General features: G+C 39.6%; 1 protein-coding gene across 13 annotated transcripts in view; it reads right to left on the minus strand.

Moving 5' to 3' along the window:
* The window catches only part of kcnip4 (potassium voltage-gated channel interacting protein 4), a 497181-nt gene that overhangs the window by 40749 nt on the left and 435425 nt on the right, over positions 1-21007 (minus strand). The window contains exon 2 of one of the 13 annotated variants that reach the window (XM_062982151.1): positions 5335-5436. The exons of the other annotated variants lie outside the window; for them this stretch is intronic. Within the exon in view, the coding sequence (XP_062838221.1) occupies positions 5335-5436 (102 nt within the window). The remainder of the gene's footprint in view (positions 1-5334; positions 5437-21007) is intronic. 13 annotated transcript variants of the gene reach the window in all.

Here is a 21007-nt window from a genome sequence, read left to right on the forward strand (position 1 = left end):
AATAATAAAACTTTATTTATACCCCGCCACCATGAATTCCTCAGCATCGGCCAGAATAGACTTTCCTTTCTCTGTTGATTCAGGGCCCATCCACAAATTGTTGTTATTAAGGGTTGCACATTCAGTTCTGACTTATTTTAAATTTTTACTAGATGTCTTTTACTGCCCTTTGTCCCCGTTTCCTACATTGTCAAGAAGGGGAGTAGCCTTTGCCTGCATTGAGATCCCTGTAGACTATTTTAACTGACAACAGAAATAATATCTGGAAAAAAGTGTTGGCCTGTGACACTAGCATTGTCACTATTTTTCTTCTGTATGATTTTTTAATCTCTTTGCCTTATGAAGAATTCAGGAAAACTTCAAAAACATGCATGATGCATGGCATGATTTTTAGTTTACCCAATGAAGGTATCACTGTTTTGGGATTTGGGGATTGTTTTTGTATTTTATTGCATGGCCAATACAGCTTCCCCTGAATATTTTTCCTAGAAGGAATCTAGCTCACCCTTCTTCCCTAACTAACTTCATATACGCCAGGAACCATCACTTGCCAAAACTTCTTGAAATGCAGCACATAATAATACAGATCAGGAAGAGCTTTATCACATGATTCTGTTGCATGTGTCAGGATGCAAAAAGATCAGCATTCTCCAAGCTGCCCTTTTCACACCTGACCAGAACAAGCCGGATAAGGAAGACCATTTGGTTGGGAAGGCTGATTTATGACTTGATCTGGTCTTCAAAAGTGGGAAAGGACAATTGAAGGGGAGGTGTGAATGGGGAAGAAGAGACGTGAGGGGAGGAGGGAAGCAACAACTTAATATACCGGGGAAAGAGCGGAAGAGGGGCAGTAGAAGCTTTGCGGTCATCTTGGCAAGGCGGATTCAATAAAGTTTTCCATAGCTCCAAGCTGTGTGAGCCTATCTTTGTGTCCTACACCTTCCAGGAACTGACAGCATGTGTAGACTGGATTTGATTCTGGACCAAACAGAATCAGATCTGGAATCCTCTTCAGACTTTACCTAGAGATTATTCTCATGGGTCTATATTCTTTGAAAGTTATGTAAGTATCCATCACATGTTTATGCAATTGATTTTTTCAATAGCTCAAAGACTGACATATGGCCACTAGGTGTTGCTTGGCCTGTAACCAAAACAGCTACTGAAGCACTATTGGCTCATCTATATGTACACCAAAATCCAGAACCTGGCTTGAAATTGTTCAGATGCTCCACACCCTGGTTGCATGGGTCCTTTTGCTCTCTGACCAGCTATTGAAGTGACAGAGACAACACAACAAAATGTACCCTCTTTTTGCTGCCCAATAAGAAGGGGTGGCAACACTGGGCCATGTGGACTGGAGGCTGGTTTGCTTTTGTTTGGCAGTATTCCAGAGCATTCCCAAACTTTATATAATGTGAGGTGAAACTGTTTGGTCATCTGGATATCTAGATCCAACATCTGGTCCAAATTGAGATTTTGGGACAGTCTAGACAAGTTTTGTGAAAGCTACCTTGTGTTGCTGCTAGGCTGGTTGCTTTCATCCCTATTTAACATCCAGACCTTGGGTTAAATATGGTTGGTGGGACTTTCTGCTCCACCAGCTCCAAACAGTCCTAAGGCATTAGTAGTGAAGTATAAATCTAGTGTGGGCCTCAGATAGTATATTAATAAGTTTCAGTAAGTTTGAACCATTATTATGCACAGCACAGTGTACATTAAGCTCATCCACATTAAAAATTAAAGGCTTTTAAAAATCTGCACAATTCAAATATTTCTAATTTGCATTTGAAAATTAAATCTCCCTTGTCTTATTATAAAGTAAATGGTGAACACTGCTGTTCAATATTCACGAGGCTAACAAATTCCAGTTTGCAAGTCATGTTAAACAGCCTGTGAACATTTGCTGGAACCTGCCATATAAGCTCAGTGTCAGAGCTAACACATTTTTTTTCTAGCATTAAATGTATGGTCTACTAATTTCTAACTTCAAAATGAGTTTAGGGAAGAACTAATTAAATGAAAAGGTTTCCAATTTCCCTTATCTGAAAGGGTTAGAACTGAAGTATTTTGGATTTTTATGTTTCTGAACACACCATTTTTTTTAAAAAAATGGCATTAAAATGCAATATATCATTCCAAGGTTAGGAGGGTATATACTTTGTTGAGAGCATCAAAATAAGATGAATTGGAACCAAAGACAGAATGAATTTATGCTGCAGATTTCAGGAAGTAGTGGAACAATAGGAGTCCTATCTATTGGACTATAAATCCAAATGTAGGTCTGCTCCCAAAACACTCTCACTCTAAAGCTGATGCATGTTCAGCTTTTAGTTGTTTTAGTCTTGACAGTAAGGCAAATAACAGACTTTCTGTAAAAGGACATTCTTCTTAACAAAATCCGTATACCTTTAAATTAAATTAGCTTGTTCTTTTTTGAATGCTTACATAATGTAACACACTCCTAAGACCATTGTTGATGCAGCAGCTGTTGATGGTTTTAAACCTCCTAGTGGTCTATTGAAACATTAGTAAAACAGCAATTCTGTCTCCTCATTTTCTTTTTTTTAAAACATGTATTTAAAAGACCTTCATGTCCTCCAGCTTTACACATCTGCTACAAAAGAAGCCCAAATCCAGGGCCAAAGGAGACTGCTTTGGGTCATTTAAACTTCGGTAGGAGGACAGCAGGGCTCCTCTAAAGTAGTGCAAACTAAACCAGCCTCCTCCTGAAGCCTCAGAATTGCAGTGCATGCTGATAGAATCAGACAGATGGTGAATCAGATGGTGTTTCCCCTATAAACTCCATGAATGAGAAATGGCAGAAAAGGGAAGGAGGAAGGGAAATAAGCAATGGCATCACTAGTTGAGGAGGGTCACCTCTCCATCTGAAGACTTCCTAATCTATCCTGTCTGCCAGTCATGATGCGTCTGCCATCAAATCTGCTGAAGCCAATGGCACGAGTGGGGTACTGCTACTGCCCAGTGGCCCCTTCTGAATCTGGTAGAGATGCATGCCAGGATAGGAAAGGAAGGAGGAGGCAGTGAGAGGAAGAGGATGTGGGGCAGACACCTGGAATTGGATGGATTGGGGGGCGGGGGGGGGGGGGGGCAGGATCCGCAAGGCATGCAAAAGAGGAAGGATGAGGCCAGGACTTCTCCCCACGTCCTGCTGCTTCTTCTTCTGCCTCCCCCTGTCCCAATCTCTCTCCAGATAGACTGGTGTACCCAGCCATGAATTCTAAACTCATAATCTACGTTTTATGTATTTTAATATGTATCTTATAGAAATATGTTTCAATGTGCATCTTTTATAGAAATACATTTTAATATGTGTATTTGTGGTATTTTTACAATGTTTATGTGTTTTAATTATTCTGTAACCTGCTTTGAGCCTCGAGGAGAGGTTCGTAATAATAATAATAATAATAATAATAATAATAATAATAATAATAATAATAATAAAAAAACATTGCATGGAAAGTTCCTTGACAAAATTAAAGAAAAGCTGACAAGGAGAAGACCTGGCTATGGCTCACAAATGGGACCCTGAAGAAGCAGACAGAAGGCCTGATCCTTGCAGCCCAGGAGCAAGCCAACCGAACAAATGCAATTAAGGCCAAGATTGAAAAATCAGTTGATGACCCAAAATGCAGACTGTGCAAGGAAGCTGACAAAACCATTGATCATATCCTCAGCTGCTGTAAGAAAATCGCACAGACAGACTACAAACAGAGGCACAACTATGTGGCCCAAATGATTCATTGGCACTTATGCCTCAAGTACCACCTCCCAGCAGCAAAGAACTGGTGGGATCACAAACCTGCAAAAGTATTGGAAAATGAGCACGCAAAGATACTGTGGGACTTCCGAATCCAGACTGACAAAGTTCTGGAACACAACACACCAGACATCACAGTTGTGGAAAAGAAAAAGGTTTGGATCATTGATGTTGCCATCCCAGGTGACAGTTGCATTGACGAAAAACAACAGGAAAAACTCAGCCGCTATCAGGACCTCAAGATTGAACTTCAAAGACTCTGGCAGAAACCAGTACAGGTGGTCCCGGTGGTGATGGGCACACTGGGTGCCGTGCCAAAAGATCTCTGCCGGCATTTGGAAACAATAGACATTGACAAAATTATGATCTGCCAACTACAAAAGGCCACCCTACTGGGATCTGCAGCATCATCCGAAAACATATCACACAGTCCTAGACGCTTGGGAAGTGTTCGACTTGTGATCTTGTGATATGAAATCCAGCATATCTATCTTGTTTGCTGTGCCATAATAATAATAATAATAATAATAATAATAATAATAATAATAATAATAATATGAAATCTAGCATATAGATCCCGTTTCCTGTGTCATACTATGTCTTTGTGTCAATAATAATAATAACAACAACAATAAACCTCACACATAGTCTTAGAGACTTGGGAAGTGTCTAACGTGTGATCCAATACAAAAGGCAGCATAGTGATCTTGTTTGCTGTGTACTAATCTTGTTGTGTATCAATAACAACAACAATAATAATCTATTTCAGATCTGGGAGGAAGAGAGGGCCCAATATCTGGAACTGCCCATAGAAAGGGCCATTGGCAGCAGTGACATCCTCCTCTTTCTCACCTTTGAAGGGGATGAGCAAGTTGAGCATCCCTTGGTCCCTTCTTGCTTCTGTCTTTGTTCTGTGGGCTTGAAGAAGGGAACCAAGGGTGGATCCTTCCCTCCACTGGTGGCTCCCACTCACCAGACCTATGGGGTGGCTGTCTGCCTGGGAAGGGGAGTGTCACCATGAGTTAACACACTGGAGTGCATCAACCTTAATGACACCACTGGAAATGAAGAATGAGATTGTCCGCTCTAGCTTCCAACCCGGGAATTATTTTAATAGGTATGCGTTTTCATTTCTAGTTACAGTGTTTCAGGGAGGGATGAAGAACAGTTGGGTTATCATAACAGATTTCAGTTGAAAACAAAGCATCAATTTGTTTTTTGGCAGATGTAAGAGGTCTCTAGAATTCCAGCCTTCCCTAAGACAGGGAAGGTTATACAACCCAACTTCTTAGAAAACTATGAAGGTCGGCCTCTTACTATGCACCAAGCTCTTTTACAATCCTTAGACACATATTGTGACAACCCATGATTATCAGTTTTTTATACAGCCCACTATTTCCCATCCACCAGAATACTTGAAGCTTACACAACCAATATCCAACAAAGAATGACAACATTAGTTACTGAAATCATTTTTTCCCAAATATACCTTGTGATGCATGCAAGTCGAAACCCCAAAGTTTATCAAATTTGAAAAGAACAAAAAGACTTGCTTTGAATATCAGGAGATGTAGTTTTGGCAGTTGAACAAAGGAAGAGCTTCAAAAGCCGCTCTTTAATGCTGTGCTTGGCACGGCTCTGGGTGTACAGGAAACCTAAAAGATATATTGTGAGGGTTGTTAAATCTCCAAAGAATGAGCTTGCATGCTGCACACCAAACACAAGCACGCACTGCAGGAAGGAGCACAAGAAACAACCAGGCAGACATTCCCAACGGAAAAACATCGAGAAGGACAACAAAATGTCTCTTTTACATTTACTTCATCACCAGGAGGCTTTTGTATGCATTCTTCCTCTATGTGGTTCACTATACACAAAGAAAAGCAAATTCAGGCATTTTGTTCAGAACCAGGTGTTTGAACGTTTGTTTTTGTTTTTCCAACTAAGTGGCAAAATATTGACAGACAACTCCATAATTGCTTTAATTGCCTGGTGAGTCAAATGTAAAACATTTTTAAATCCACTTTGTTGTCCCCTATGATGTTTTAAAATTGGCTGCTGAGATGCATCAACAATTTCCACATGCCATTCTTTCAGGAGTTGCGATAACCAGCTGATAGTTCTGTTTTTCCTTGCAGCACTTCTGTTTTCTTATATCACTTCATAATAACGGTGGCATATTTGAATTGATTTTTCACCTACTGACTAGACAGAGTCTAATTTGATTTTTCAGTTGTTAGAAAGACAAAATGAATGTCACTGGAGCATCCTAGATTAATACAGTAGAGTCTCACTTAGCCAGCGTAAATGGGCCGACAGAATGTTGGATAAGTGAATATGTTGGATAATAAGGAGAGATTAAGGAAAAGCCTATTAAACATCAAATTAGGTTATAATTTTACAAATTAAGCACCAAAACATTATGTTATACAACAAATTTGACAGAAAAGGTAGTTCAATATGCAGTAATGTTATGTTGTAATTACTGTATTTACAAATTTAGCACCAAAATATCACTATGTATTGAAAACATTGACTACAAAAATGCATTGGATAATCCAGTACGTTGGATAAGCGAGTGTTGGATAAGTGAGACTCTACTGTACCATGAAGTATGAGAAAATGATGCAAAGGTAGGTTAACTTGAAGATTTCCAACCACTATGATAATTGTACAAAACTAGAAAAAATGTTATATTTTACCATAATTGTCACAGACTGAAGATTTTTCTTTTCATTTCTTCTGTGTTTCCTTTTTCACCCCCTCCCCAATACTGGTATACATACTAGCCAAGTCAAAATGCTCTTAAATTGGGACGCTCTTAAGTTGAGGTTTCACTATACATGTATCATGTCACCGGCTCTTTGAAAATTTAGAGCAAGGGGCATGATTTGCATCTTTCTTGATCCTATGCCATTCTATCCCACTTCCACAACTGTATAAATGTGCTTTAAAACCTGCAATTTTAATATCACTCTGTACTGCAACTTAACAAATGGATTTATATCCATGAAAGCTCGTGTTAAAATAAAAACCAGCTGGTTAGTTTTAACTTGTGGAAACTGTTAAGGTCATTTTGAAGTCTGATCACTTCTTCTGGAGTATTAGCTATCCCTCCCAATTTGGTGTCATCTGTAAACTTGATAAGCGTGTCCTCTAAGCATTCATCCAAGTAATTAATAAAGGTGTTGAAAAGCATTGGGCTTAGGACAGAATACTACAGCACTCCACTAGGCACTTCTTACCAGGGGGAAAAAGCAGCATTGGTGAGCACCATTTGGGTTTGGTCACTTACCCAATTTCAAATCCACCAAACGATAACAATGAATTTGTAGAGTTTGTTTCCAAAAGGTACCAAATCCACAAAAATTGAGAAATGAGCTATAGTTAGCAACATATTGTTACATGGCTCTTCCGGTGTGCTTTCGGAGAGTAAATGTTCTATGCTACTTCCCCCCGATATTTATCCTCTAGACTGGTTCACTATCTGATGTCCCGTCCCTCGAGGTTTTATTCTGATCCCTTTCTCACCCAGAGTTTTAATTTTTAATCTAGTTTTTAAATGTAGTGTTCATGCGGCCCGCTCTTGTTATATTGCTGTTTTGATCTTATGTTGTACTGTTTATTTTATGTAATGTATTATTTAATTGTATTATGTTATGGTTTATTGTATTGTCTTGGGCATGGCCCCATGTAAGCCGCCCCGAGTCCCCATTGGGGAGATGGTAGCGGGGTATAAATAAAGTTTTATTATTATTATTATTATTGTTGGCTAGGAGTATAATATTATGTAGGGATCAAAACTATCAAAATGTATCAAATCACTTGATACAGAGCTTGGAAAATTGCATTTTATAGCAAAAGTATGTATATATTCAGCATGTTTGCTTAGGTTCATTTACATTCCTTTAAAAATTGTTCACTTGGATTCGGTATCTTTTGGAAACAAGTTCCACATTTAAAAGTAAATGAGGCCATTTATCTTTAAGGTACAATAGTTAAAATTCAGTCCAAGATTATGGATGTTTTATATTAATGCCTACAGTTTTAGAGGAACCATACCAACTGGTGGACATTTTTCATCTGCTGCTTTGTATCTGTCAAGAGTCAAGGACACCGCTGCACTGAAATATCTTAAGATCATGGGAAAAACAGTGCAGATGAAACCTGCATTTTGAAATTGAAAGTCTGTCTGGATAGTTCATTTATTCTAAGCCAAAAGCTGTCATATATTTGTCTGTTTTTGTGTGTAAACACACAGACCCACAGAGATAATTCTTTCCGCTCCCTTTGCGCCTCCAATTTCAATTAAAAATAATTATCGTCCCCATTTATTTACTCAATAAAAAGGAAACTGAGCAGACTTCAAGATCCACAATTTACAGTCCTGTTCTATCTCAATGTCACTGTTTTGAATTATGGACTGTCCTTCCTGGAACATGTCTCTGCAAGAAAACTAGACAAAGCAGACAACTACTTTGGCGACACTGTGACTTCTATGAATCAACAATTGATAGACATTACATAATCTCTCATGAATGAATCAGAGAGGGCAAAGGTAGTTTTTGATACACATATATATTCCAAAGGTATGATACTGGATTATTCCAACTGTGTTCTCTTTTCTGTGTAACAGTATGAGGGGTTCTGTATAGTTTTTTGGGGGGATCTTTTCAAGCAATCTGTAGACAATGCAAACTGATTTTCAAAGGGAAACAAGGATACAGTCCCACAGACTGCAACCTTTTGATGCGATGTCTCAATGTGTCAATTCACTGTTTCCTCAAGTATGAGATAATGTGCAGGGACTCTTTATATCTCTAGGGTGCCTTCATCTTCCTTTTGCCTTTAGTAAGCAACTTTGTAGTATCAAATATCTAATAAATCTGTCAAACCCTCAACAGCAGAAATAAAAAGAAATGCATGTGCTTACAAAAAACTTCTGTCAAACCACTTTTGGCTTTTCAAATTAGGGACTGCACTCAAGCATTACTGGCAAATGGCAAGTATATATCTCAACAGTCATTACCTTACTTATTTGCAATTCTTATTCATGATTCTTGTAGATATTCAAGGTAGACAATGGGAGAGATATCTAGAACCAGATTTCACCTCACATCCTTTAGCTGGATAGACACAGTAGAGTCACACTTATCCAAGCTTCACTTATCCAATGTTTTGCATTATCCAACACAGTCTGCCTTTTAGTAGTCAATGTTCTTGTAGTAAATGTTGCAATTTTTGGTGCTAAATTCGTAAATACAGTAATTACTACATATCATTACTGTGTATTGAGCTTCTTTTTCTGTCAAATTTTTGTAAAACATGGTTTTGGTGCTTAATTTGTAAAATCATAATGTAATTTTATGTTTAATAGTTTTTTTTCTTAATCCCTCCTTATTATCCAATATTGAAGAGGCCATTCTTTTGCTACTCTGGCTTAGGCTGGATCCACACTGTCCTATATCCCAAAATCTGATGCCAGATTATCTGCTTTGAACTAGATTATATGAGTTTACACTGCCAGATAATCTGGGATAAGCAAATAATCTGGGATCAGATCCTGAGATATAGAGCAGTATAGATCCAGCCTTAGCCCCTTCTACACTGACATAATTCATCTTATCAAAGCAGATAATCCACATTATCTGTTTTGAACTGACCATATGAGTCTACACTGCCATATAATCCAGTTTAAAGCAGATAATCTGGATTTTATATGGCAGTGAAGAAGAGGCCGTAGAATGGCTAAATAGCTATATCCTTTGCTTCAGCTACATAGTATTTCTCTTAGTACCATCACCACTGCTTGAGAGGCACTCTAACTACCATGTCACGTGGCCACTAGAAATGCTGCGAATGATCAGGGGGAATTGAGGGGCTGGGCTGTGGTGCAGGTTGGTGAGCAGCCTGCTGCAATAAATCACTCTGACCATGAGGTCATGAGTTCAAGGCCAGCCCGTGGTGGGGTGAGCACCCAATTAAAAAAATAAAAAAAATAGCCCCTGCTCATTGCTGACCTAGCAACTGGAAAGATAGTAGCATCTATCAAGTAGGAAATAAGGTACCACTTATAAAGTGGGGAGGCAAATTTAACTAATTTACGACGTTGGAATGAAGAAGTACCATCACAGTGGATGATGAAGCAGCTGCTCCCCCCTGTGGCCAGAATCGAACATCCCTTCAGGAGAAGGTTAAATTGCCTCTGCGACTGTCTCTGTCTCGGTTCTATGTGTATATGGGCATTGAATATTTGCCTTATATGTATATAATGTGATCCGCCCTGAGTCCCCTTCGGGGTGAGAAGGGCGGAATATAAATACTGTAGATAAATAAATAAAGAAAGAACCCAGCACCCCACGCCCTGCATCACTGGGCTCCAGTTGAGGTCAATTCTATCTGGGGAAACATTGATCACGTGGCTTTCCCCCCATGCATTCCAGTGGCAACACAGAAAGCATGCACTGGCTTCACCCTACTTCACCCATAGAGTTTCACCGGTGTCATTTGATGGGAGCTGGCGGGCTCCATGGGTGAAGTAGGGCAGAGCCAACATATGTTACCGAAATACACCCTTTGTGATGAGGTTCTAAGTAGCTGCATCTACACTGTAGAACAAATGCAGTTCTGACACCACTTTAACTGCCAAGTTTCAACACTATGGAATCATGAGATGCTAGGTAAAGTTCAACAGTGGAACTCTCTGCTGAGTGTGGCGGAAGAGCAGAAAATGATGGCTGGGTAGATGCTGGGTAAAGTTCATCAGTGGAACTCTCTGCTGAGTGTGGCCTACTGGTGCTTCACAACTAATCCTACAATTCTATAGCATTCAGCCATGGCAGTTAATCTGGCACCAAACTGCATTAATTCTACAATGTAAATGTATCCGAAGTCCCTCAGTGAAAGAGTTACTATAAAATTTGGAGTTTGTTGCTAAGGGTCCCCTCTCTAGTCACCACTAGTTTTGCATAACTCTGTGTACTGAATTGCTCCCACTAAAATTCCTTATCAGAAAAAAATGTATGTGTAATTTGTAATATTCTATGAAACCAGAGATTCAATTTCTTTTAGCTTTGAAATGTAATCAGAAACGGTTTCCTGCAACCTACACATTATGGTCAAGAAACTGAATACACAGCTTATCACATATCTAAAATGGCCAAAGTTTAAATTCTTTCTTTTATGCACAGCATTTTTCTAACTAAAAAAAAGAGATCTTATTAAAAAGTATCATGTAATCACAGGAAAATTGAAACCTATTCATGCTGTTACCTGAGCTCTGGAAATTGCTTTTAAAGGTCACCATTGTTCAAAAACATCCAGAAACCCTTTAATTGGTTTTACTTGGTTGCTTGTGAACGGCATCACAAAAGCATGACAATATTAATTGAGAATAATAACAAAACATGTTCAGCCCTAATACCCATTAGGCTACAGGAAAATTTGATTCCACCTGGGTATCCAAAAATATTTAAAGAAAAGTGATGCAGGCACACACTCATAATGTATCTCTGTGTGAGTATATGTGTGTGTGTATCGAACAGATTTTTCCGATACTACATCCAGCCAGTTGGGAGAAAATGTTTTGCCTGGTAATCTGGGAACATTTGAGCAATATCAGCAAATGAAGAAATAAATGGTCAGTGTGTTCGGATCCTGCTTATTTTCATGATCGCATTTCTCACTACGAACTGACACGAGCTCTAAGATCTTCCAGAGAGGCCTTCCTCTCACTCCCACCACCGTGCCAAACATGGTTGGTAGGGACGAGGGAGAGGGCCTTCTTGGTGGTAGCCCCCCGGCTCTGGAACTATCTCCCCAGGGAGATCAGATTAGCACTTACCCTGTTCATATTCTGAAAAGATTTGAAAACATGGTTGTTTCAATGTGCTTTTGAATAAATCAGCTTGCACTTTACCACACAGTCCTAAATTGCTCCTGCCGGTTCTTAGCTCTTTATCTCACTCTATTATCTATGGCTGCATAAACTTGCCCCTCCCATACAACCTGAATAGTCTCATTTTGTCCTGCAATTGATATATTGCATGCTCATTTTAAGTTGTTTTAAATAATTCCTGTTACAAATTTTAATTGTGTATTTTATTATGTTTAAATTGTATATTACATTGTTGTTCTTAGGGCTTTGTCCCCATGTGAGTCACCCTGAGTCCCTTCAGGGAGATGGAGATGGGTTATAAGAAATAAATTATTATTATTATTATTATCATCATTGTTGTTGTTGTGTGGAGAAATTGACTGCAAAGACCTGGCTTGTCTAGATTTTATAGAGAGGCAGTAATATTTGACTTTTAGGGTCAGAGGTGTCTGATTCTTGCCCCCAAAAGAAGGAGAGAAGGCAATTATCTTCATGCCCTGGGAAAAACACATCCTTTTTCATTTATTCTTTATTGTGGAAAAATCATCTTAAGGAGGCTGATACCCCCCCCCCCCCCGTGAAGATGTCAGGAAGGGGGAGAAATCTTTTTTAAAAAAATCCCACCTCTGACACTAATTGCGGAGATGTGGAGGAGTTTCTATTAATTAATTATATTTATATTATTATTATATATTTTATATCCGCTGCCACCAGAGGTAAAGATGTTTATAATGCAGCCACCAGCTGTTAAGGGGATTATCAACTCTTGCCACCACTATTGGAAGATATAGTCACTGGCTACTTAGAGAGGAGACTTTTTAAAATTTTATTTTTCTTCTTTGCTTTTTGATGGTAATATATATGTCAGAGACTGAGATGTTAAAAAGAACAATAACACGTTTATTCAGGCACAAGCTTAATGGTTACAGTAACTTTCTCTTTAGAGACACTTTGGTTAACAGTTGCAAAGCTAGAATGAGGTGTTTCAAACTTCTTAAAATGTCACTTCATTCTTTACTGCTCTAAACTGCAGTCACCCTGCGAATTTCAATCACAGCCTATCTGTTCCTTATCTGGAAACAGACTACCTTAAAATAAGTCACCAAACTTATTTTAAACTTGACTCAAAATCAAACATTTGAGCCCCCCTGATCCCTTCACTGAGGATCAGTCTTCCCTGTAATCTCTCTGATTACAGACTACCTTAAAATAAGTCACCAAACTTATTTTAAATTGACTCAAAATGACCAATTGAGTCTCCCTGATTCTCCAACTGAGAATCAGTCTTCTCTGTGTCTCATAAGAACACAGACTCTAAAAACCAACCTTCCCTGTGGTTCTCTGACCACAGACTAAACTGTTTTTAAAACATTCCCTCCTTTTTCTCCAAACGGCGGTTGGCTCCGCCCTCGTTACTATGGCAACCTGCCTCAGAATGCTGAGCTGGCTACCATCCCCCACGCACTGGTGACTCTAATACTTACCCTTTTAAACACAGTTAAACATGAGCTTTAAAACACAATTAAACATGACATCTGTAAACTAAAAATTCACACATCTTTACACCCCCTCCATTTAATTCTGTTTCGCCCTCCCTCCTTCCCCCATTACGTGGGGGCATCATCCCTGCCCCCATCAGATGGGTGAAAGGACCAAATATGCGGGTAGCTCCATCAGAGCTACCCAAAAGACAGTTTACCTTTGGCGATCAATTGGGTGGGACAATGGCCAGCATAATCTGATGGCATTCAGCAGGCCCTGTCTCCAAAGAGGAACAAGGGACCCAAAGCTCCTTTTGTGATAAGGTTGCAAGTGTGTTACCAACATGAAATGCTTAGAAAGCTCTGATCTACATCATGCACTATAAAATGACATTTTGAATTGTCTGTATACCATTTGCTAAAAGCGTTGCCAAATAATGTGGTCTTTAAACAGTGCCTAGCATAGAAAGAGGCAGGCAGGCCTCTACAGAGGAAGCATTTCCAAAACTAGAATGCTTAAAAGATCCTCCCCAGTCACTTCTCATCTCACCCCAAAAGGTGGAAGGTACCTGGAGAAAGATTTTGGATGAAGATGAAACAGTCGTCCCTCTGTATCCATAGATTATGGATGTATCCACAGATTAACCACCCATGTCTTGAATTTTTTTGTTTAAAAAGTCCATAAAACAAATCCTTGAATTTGCCATTTTACATAAATGATACAATTATAGCATACCATAATAAATAATAGGACTTGGCCATCCATAAATTATGTTATCCACAGGGACCTGGAGCCAAATCCCACTGGATACCAAGTGCCGTCTGTATTGTCTGGAGAAAGTGGTAAAGCAGGATTAGCAAGGGATCAGGTCAAACTGTTTTCCTGACAGCATGGTTCCTTAATAAGATTATGAGAATGACTATAGGACTTATAAAGTGCTTAAGCACATTCTAAACACTTCATAAACACAATCTTAAAAGACCGTTACAACCGTTTTATCCATTCAGCTCTTATGACTTCTGATCCTGTTTTCTTTCTGAGTGAAAAAACAGACACTAATCATTATTCACACATAATAAATACATCTGTTTGTTTTACATGAACTAAAACATTATTTGCTTCAGTGAGCTGAATTAATAAATTCCATGAATATCCTATAATTAGAGAAACGAGACCCTGCTTGGCAGGCATCCTCAGAGGTTGTGAGAGCCTGCTTGATTTGAATGTTGTCTGAGCGTTCTACCACCATAGATCTGTCAATCTGTTATTATTACTAATTAGTTTAGAATGCAACATAAGTTAAAATTGATTTCTGCCTGAAAGATCTGATCAGCAAGAGTATACAAACTGCTGTTAAATGCATCCAAGGAGACAGTTCCAAATGTGCCATTCACTTTTGTGTGGAAACTGCATATATTAGACTTATTACACTATTTTACACCACCATTCCATTGCAAAAGCAAGATGGATAACAATCAAATATTGAAACATAATGAAATAGCAAGCAACTTACACTTAAAAACATGATTAACGGCAAGAAAATAAAGAGGGACAACATTCAATTCAAACAAAAAGGGGAGGCTGAGCAAAATGAAACAATATGTGTGTATGTGACCTCAAAGTCACCAGCTGAGCATCCTCTGTCAGCCCCAGCCTCTTGCCCACCTAACAGATCGAAAACAGAAATGTGAGTAGATAAATAGATGCCGCTTGAGCAGGGAGGTAACAAAAGGTGCCCATAAGGACATGCCAACGATTTGATCAGGAGGATGTCTAAGGATGACATAGCTCTTTAACATGGAAGATGGAGTGACAGCCCCCCCCCCCCCCCCCGGTCAGAGTCGAGCACAGCCTCCAGATGGCAGAAATGGAAAAGATTGGAAAAGACCTTAACTCTGATTATGTATTGTCTGTCCTTGTTAATTGTATAATGGCATTGAATGTTCACCGTATATGAGCTCTGTAATCCACCCTGAGTCCCCTCGGGGAAATAGAGCCAAATATAAACAAAATATATTATTATTATTATTATTATTAATGGTGACCCCAAGGAGCCCCGGTGGCAAAGTGTGTTAAAGCACTGAGCTGCTGAACTTGCAGACTGAAAGGTCCCAGGTTCAAACCCCGGGAGTGGCGTGAGTGGCCGCAGTTAGCTCCAGCTTCTGCCAACCTAGCAGTTCAAAAACATGCCAATGTGAGTAGATCAATAGGTACCGCTCCGGCGGGGAGGTAACAGCGCTCCATGCAGTCATGCTAGCCACATGACCTTGGAGGTGTCTACGGACAACGCCGGCTCTTCGGCTTAGAAATGGAGATGAGCACCAACCCCCAGAGTCAGACATGACTGGACTTAATGTCAGGGTTAGGGTTTAACCCTTTACCTTTACCTATGGTGACCCCATGAATTAATTCAATAAGGTTTTCATGGGCAAGAAATAGAGGTGGTTTTGTCAGTTCCTTTTCTAAACTGTAGCCTATAGCACCTGGCATTTGCTGGTCGTCTTCCATCTAAGTACAAGCAGGGCTGACTCCTGCTTAACTTCCAAGATTCACAGAATCTGGTGCCTATAGGTCAGCACAGGGAGATTTAAATGGTCTCTCCTGACATAGGAAATTCTACAATCAGTCTGTATGTCAATAACAAATGTCTTGTTTTGCATACCCATTAACCTTGGCTTCCAAGTATACAGCAGTACTCGTGTCCAACACACTACCTATACATTCAGTAACTATTCTCTTTAATGGCATGAACCTGATGTTAAGGTTGCTATAGATATATAATATTATGTGAAAAGAACAAGAGTCTTTACTTCAAAACTAAAAATAAGGAAGCATGTTAGTGGGGCAGTAAATCTGTTCTGGTGGTCTGCATGTTAGTGAGACAGAAGACCTCATCAGAAAGGCCAAGTGAAGCATCCTGCTTTGCCTGTCATCATGGCAAAAAGAGAGGGGCAGCAGGGCAAAAATCTGTTGCCCCGCATAGAGCTCCCTCTTAGTGACACTTTTACCACCAGAAGTGGGAAGTGTTACCATTCTGCAGAACCCATGCTGGCTCCATTGGCTCCGTGCAAGCCTCCCGTGTTGTGGGGAAGCCTCCAATGAGACTTTCAACCCAGTTGGGGATGTGGCCTCCGCCGGATGACATACAGTGCTGTGTGATGGTCAGTGTGAGGCTCCATCCATAAACAGGGTAAAAGTATCATAAGATGCTAAATTTACCCATCTGATGAGGCTTAGAGAATCTGGCTTGGGTTTTAATCTGAAATCTAATGGAGGTACCCAAGGTGCCTACCCTATTCTCTAAATAGGTTTACCATATTGGATAGTATCTTTAAACTTTGCCTTAAAACCTAAGTCGGTGGGGTGGGAGTTGGAGACATCATAAGATTGAAAGATTGGCTGACTTGGTTTACAATCGTTTTCTATTCCTTACAAATTACAAACAATACCTTATCTTAAAAGACAGCAAGTTTTTTTGTGGGTCTAGTTTGTTTTTGTCTTTTGCAATTTAATCTTTGACAGAATGCTGATCAGTCCATTGAAGCTGGCTGAAAATTGAAACCAATGTCTTGCTTCAGAAATAGCACCTATGCGATAACACTCAAGTTAGAAACAACCCCTCTTCCTTTTAACATATGAAGTTGAAAAATACATTATTTGGCGCAAAATCTAACAGCAAGCTGACAGAGGAACTACAACAATGGGTCAAGGGTTAAATCTGAAGTCATCCTTTTATCAACACCTCAGCATATTATTCACAGACAGCACTTGCTTCAAAGAGGGCCAAGGAATTAATTAGAATTTATCATACATAATGCAGTGGAAAGTTCCTGACCTAGGGGCCTCAACAGATTTATTTCCTACTGCTTTGACTCCTGGCAGCTGTTTTCCATGACACAACAGTTCAAGGAGGTTACATTAGCATGACATCAAACTGCAGACAAGATTACAAATAGTGACAAAACAGACAGATCTATGCTGTTATGTTTTATTTCCCTGTCAGTTTTAATGAAAAGAACACTGTTCATTAGCTTTTGAAAAGTTAACATATTCTGGATTAAAATAAATATAAAATAACACTTTCCTTTTAAAAATACACAATTAAGTAGGCCTTGCAGGTAGACTAAATGTGTTTTTGCAGACAAAAGTATTAAATAGTCATTGAACCTAAGGCATACTTTTTTTCTGTTTAAGGGGCTTCAAAATGGGGTGTGCCTTAGATTCGATGGTGGCTTAGATTCACTGATTTTTGGGTGTGTTTGGTTTTTTAAAAAAAATATCTCACCTCCAAGAAAAGAGGAGGAGGAGCTCCAACCCTTGCCAGCCCCCACTATTTCATTCTCAAACCTAGTTGCATGACTGTTTACCGGTCTGGCTGAGCTAAGTGCTACTTCTTGCTTCCCCTGCCTCTCCAATGTGCCCAAAGAGTTAGGAAATAGATTCTTGAAGACAAGATGAGTGTCTCTGACAATTTGGGGTGCTGGTCAGGCACTCTTAAGTGCTAGATGTGCATTCTTTGCTCATCTCTTTCCTATGCTTCATCTGGAGAAGAGGACGAGGACAAGGAGGAGGAGGAGGAAGGAGGAGGTTTCCCAGCTGAAATGCCTGTTGAAAAAGCTCAACCTGGCAAATTAAAATGGGGAAACAATTATTTCAGGGTTTAAAGATGAATCAGGAAAGACCCAGCCCGTATAGTTCCCTACCAATAAATTAAGATGCACAAAGCATCAACATAAGCATGGTCCAATAATAGTGAAATGCCTTCAAACCTCTTAAAGCAAGTGGAAGAAAAGGCCATATTTACTATTTTTTTCTTTTGGAACTTATGTCCTTTTTAGAATTCAATTTCATACCATATTAAAGGCATACTGGCCAGAACTTTATGGTGAGTTTCCGCAGAAACAGATCAATTAACTCTGTATTAACTTGAGAGAGACGTGGGCTTAAAAAGAATTTTCAAAGATACTTGTAATGACTATAAGTCCCATATGTTCTGATTGACCTAAGTTGCAAAAGGCCTATGTTTGAGGAAGGCCTGCACTTGAGAGAAAATGCTGATGTTTGGGAAAAGAGTTGTTCCAGAGAAAAGAAGTTACGTACTTTCAAATAATAACAATACATCAAGTCAGAACCGGTTCCCATATGATTTTGAGCTTATACTTGCAACAAGTCAGGGTCAGTAACATGAAAGCACCATTGTCTAAAGAACCACATGTTGTTACAGCATAGAAAACCAATGGGATTTCATGATGGTTAAGATGCTTGTGACGTAGACAACATTAGACAAATGGGGTAAATGATCTTTGTAAGCCAATAAGGATGTGCTTGCTAATTTCTGTGAGGTGATAAAACCCTCGCAACCATTTTGGAAATTCGGACAAATCCTTTGATTGCATGTATGCATGTATTTGTCACATTGCTATGGCCACACAATAAATAGTTCTTTTGCAGTTTGAAGATCCAACTTTTTGTGATGTTTTTCCTTGCCCTTTTCACAGAAAAGGGGCCTCCTGCTTTTGACTTTGGATTAAGAGGAGTGTTTTTACATCTTTTACATCTTTGCCCCTTCAAACTCACCATTCAATAACTGATTCAACACATTAAACAAAACATATTCTAGACCATAGTGAAGAAATGTACTCTTAGCTTTTTGAAACCCACTCATGAAAATTTAAAATAGTTATAATTAGCCCATGTTAATTAGTCTGGCAAAGACTTTAATAGATAAATGTACTAAATAAATATATTAAAATATCTACACCCAAAACAATTGCAGGCAGCCCTCCACATTTGGAATCCCTGTGAAAGTGGGGGAAAAAACTATCAATATCTGCTATTTTGCTTATCTGAGAATGCCTTTCTCGGAATTTCTAGGGCCTTCAGTGTAACTCTTAGGAGCCCCCAGATGGCGTAGTGGACTAAGTGACTTGAAGGTTGGGTTGCTGACCTGAAAGCTGCCAGGTTCGAATCCCACCTGGGGAAAGTGTGGATGAGCTCCCTCTATCAGCTCCAGCTCCATGCGGGGACATGAGAGAAGCCTCCCATAAGGATGGTAAAAACATCAAAAACATCCGGGTGTCCCCTGGGCAACGTCCTTGCAGACGGCCAATTCTCTAACTCCAGAAGCAACTCCGGTTGCTCCTGACACGAAGAAAAAAAAAGAAAGTGTAACTCTTGAGTCAACATTTGGCAGAAGTCGAGCTTAGGCACTTCCAGACATATATTAAATCCATTCCAAAAAGGGTTTATGTCCTCACACCCTGGGAAAGCAAATGGGTTTTCCCATGGGTTGTACTCATTGCAGAGTGGTAACTACTGCGTTGGAATGGGGACAACCCAAATCCTCCCTAAAAGCTTTAAAATAAAATGCAAACCTACTGGGCTGCCATTAGGCCTTTCAGGAGGTTTCCTGGCATGTACCAATGTTGCGCCAGGACGTGGGGGAGAGGAGCAAATTGCCTCTCCTGCCTCCTAGCACAGAGAAGCCTATTGGTGGCCTGGTAAGTTTTTATTTTATTTTAAAGCTTTTAGGGGGGATTTGGGGAGGGGGCTGCAAAGAGCTAAGAATGTCTAAGGTTCTTTTTCTAGGGCAGGGGGGAATCTTTTTATCCCACCGCTGCCACCAAATTGCAAAGATGTCAGAAAGGGGGAGAAATCTTTTATAAAATATCCCACCTCTGATACCAATTGTAGAGATGTGGAGATGGAGGTTGTTTTTATTAATTAATTATTATCTATATTTTATATCCGCTGCCACCAGTTATTAAAGATGTTTTTATTTAAAAGCTGCCACCAAATTATAGAGGTTTTATAATGCTGCCACCAAATGGCAGACTTTTAAAAGGAGACTTTTAAAATTTTATTTTTCTTCTTTCTTGTTTGCTTTTGATGGTAAAATAGATGACAGAAGCTGAGATGTTAAAAAGAACAATAACACGTTTATTGAGGCACAAGCTTAATGATTACAGTAGCTTTCTCTTTAGATGCACTTTCGTTAACAGTTGCAAAGCTAGAATGAGGTGTTTCAAACTTCTTAAAATGTCACTTCTTTCTTTACTGCTCTAACCTGCAGTCACCCTGTGAATTTCAATCACAGACAATCTGTTCCTTATCTGGAAACAGACTACCTTAAAATAAGCCACCAAACTTATTTTAAATTTGACTCAAAAATCAAACATTTGAGCCCCCCTGATCCCTCAACCGGAATCAGTCTTCCCGGTACCTCATAAGGGCACCGCCTCTAAAAACTAACCTTCCCTATGGTTCTCTGACCACAGACTGCTCCAAATTCTGCTCTCTCTTCAGCTAAACGCAGTTGGCTCCACCTACTTCTCCATGACAACCACTCATGAGAGCAGAGTAACTGAAATACTGACTCTTATAAAACACAGTTAAACATGACTTTTAAAACGCAGTTAAACATGACATCTGTAAACCAAAATGCATACTTCATTACAGGGGCGGGTTCTCTCTTCGCTACTCCGGTCTCATGGGGCCTGAAGAAGTGAATTGGGCTGTTGGGACAGACTACTGTGTAGTCCGAGACTACCCAGTATTCTGTCCCCATCGGGCCCATACTCCATTAGACCCAGGCCTTTCAAGAAGAGTTTTCCTGCTTTGTCATGAAGTATTCCTCTTTTACCAGAGAAGCATTTGGATGCTTCTGGTAAAAGTGCGAGAGCTTGCACATTTTGTGCCCTGTCTGGATAGGCCCATAGTCTCATACTGGGGGACCTAGAGATTGCTAAAGAAAACATTTTAATCTAAACCACAATTAATCAAATCCATAAAAACCAAACCTGCAAATGAGTAAGGCCAGTTGTAATATATCTATTTGAAATGCTGGGTAATGAATGTAGAGATTCGAT

The sequence above is a fragment of the Anolis carolinensis genome, chromosome 5 (genome assembly GCF_035594765.1).
Source record: "Anolis carolinensis isolate JA03-04 chromosome 5, rAnoCar3.1.pri, whole genome shotgun sequence".
NCBI classification, from domain to species: Eukaryota; Metazoa; Chordata; class Lepidosauria; order Squamata; family Dactyloidae; genus Anolis; species Anolis carolinensis.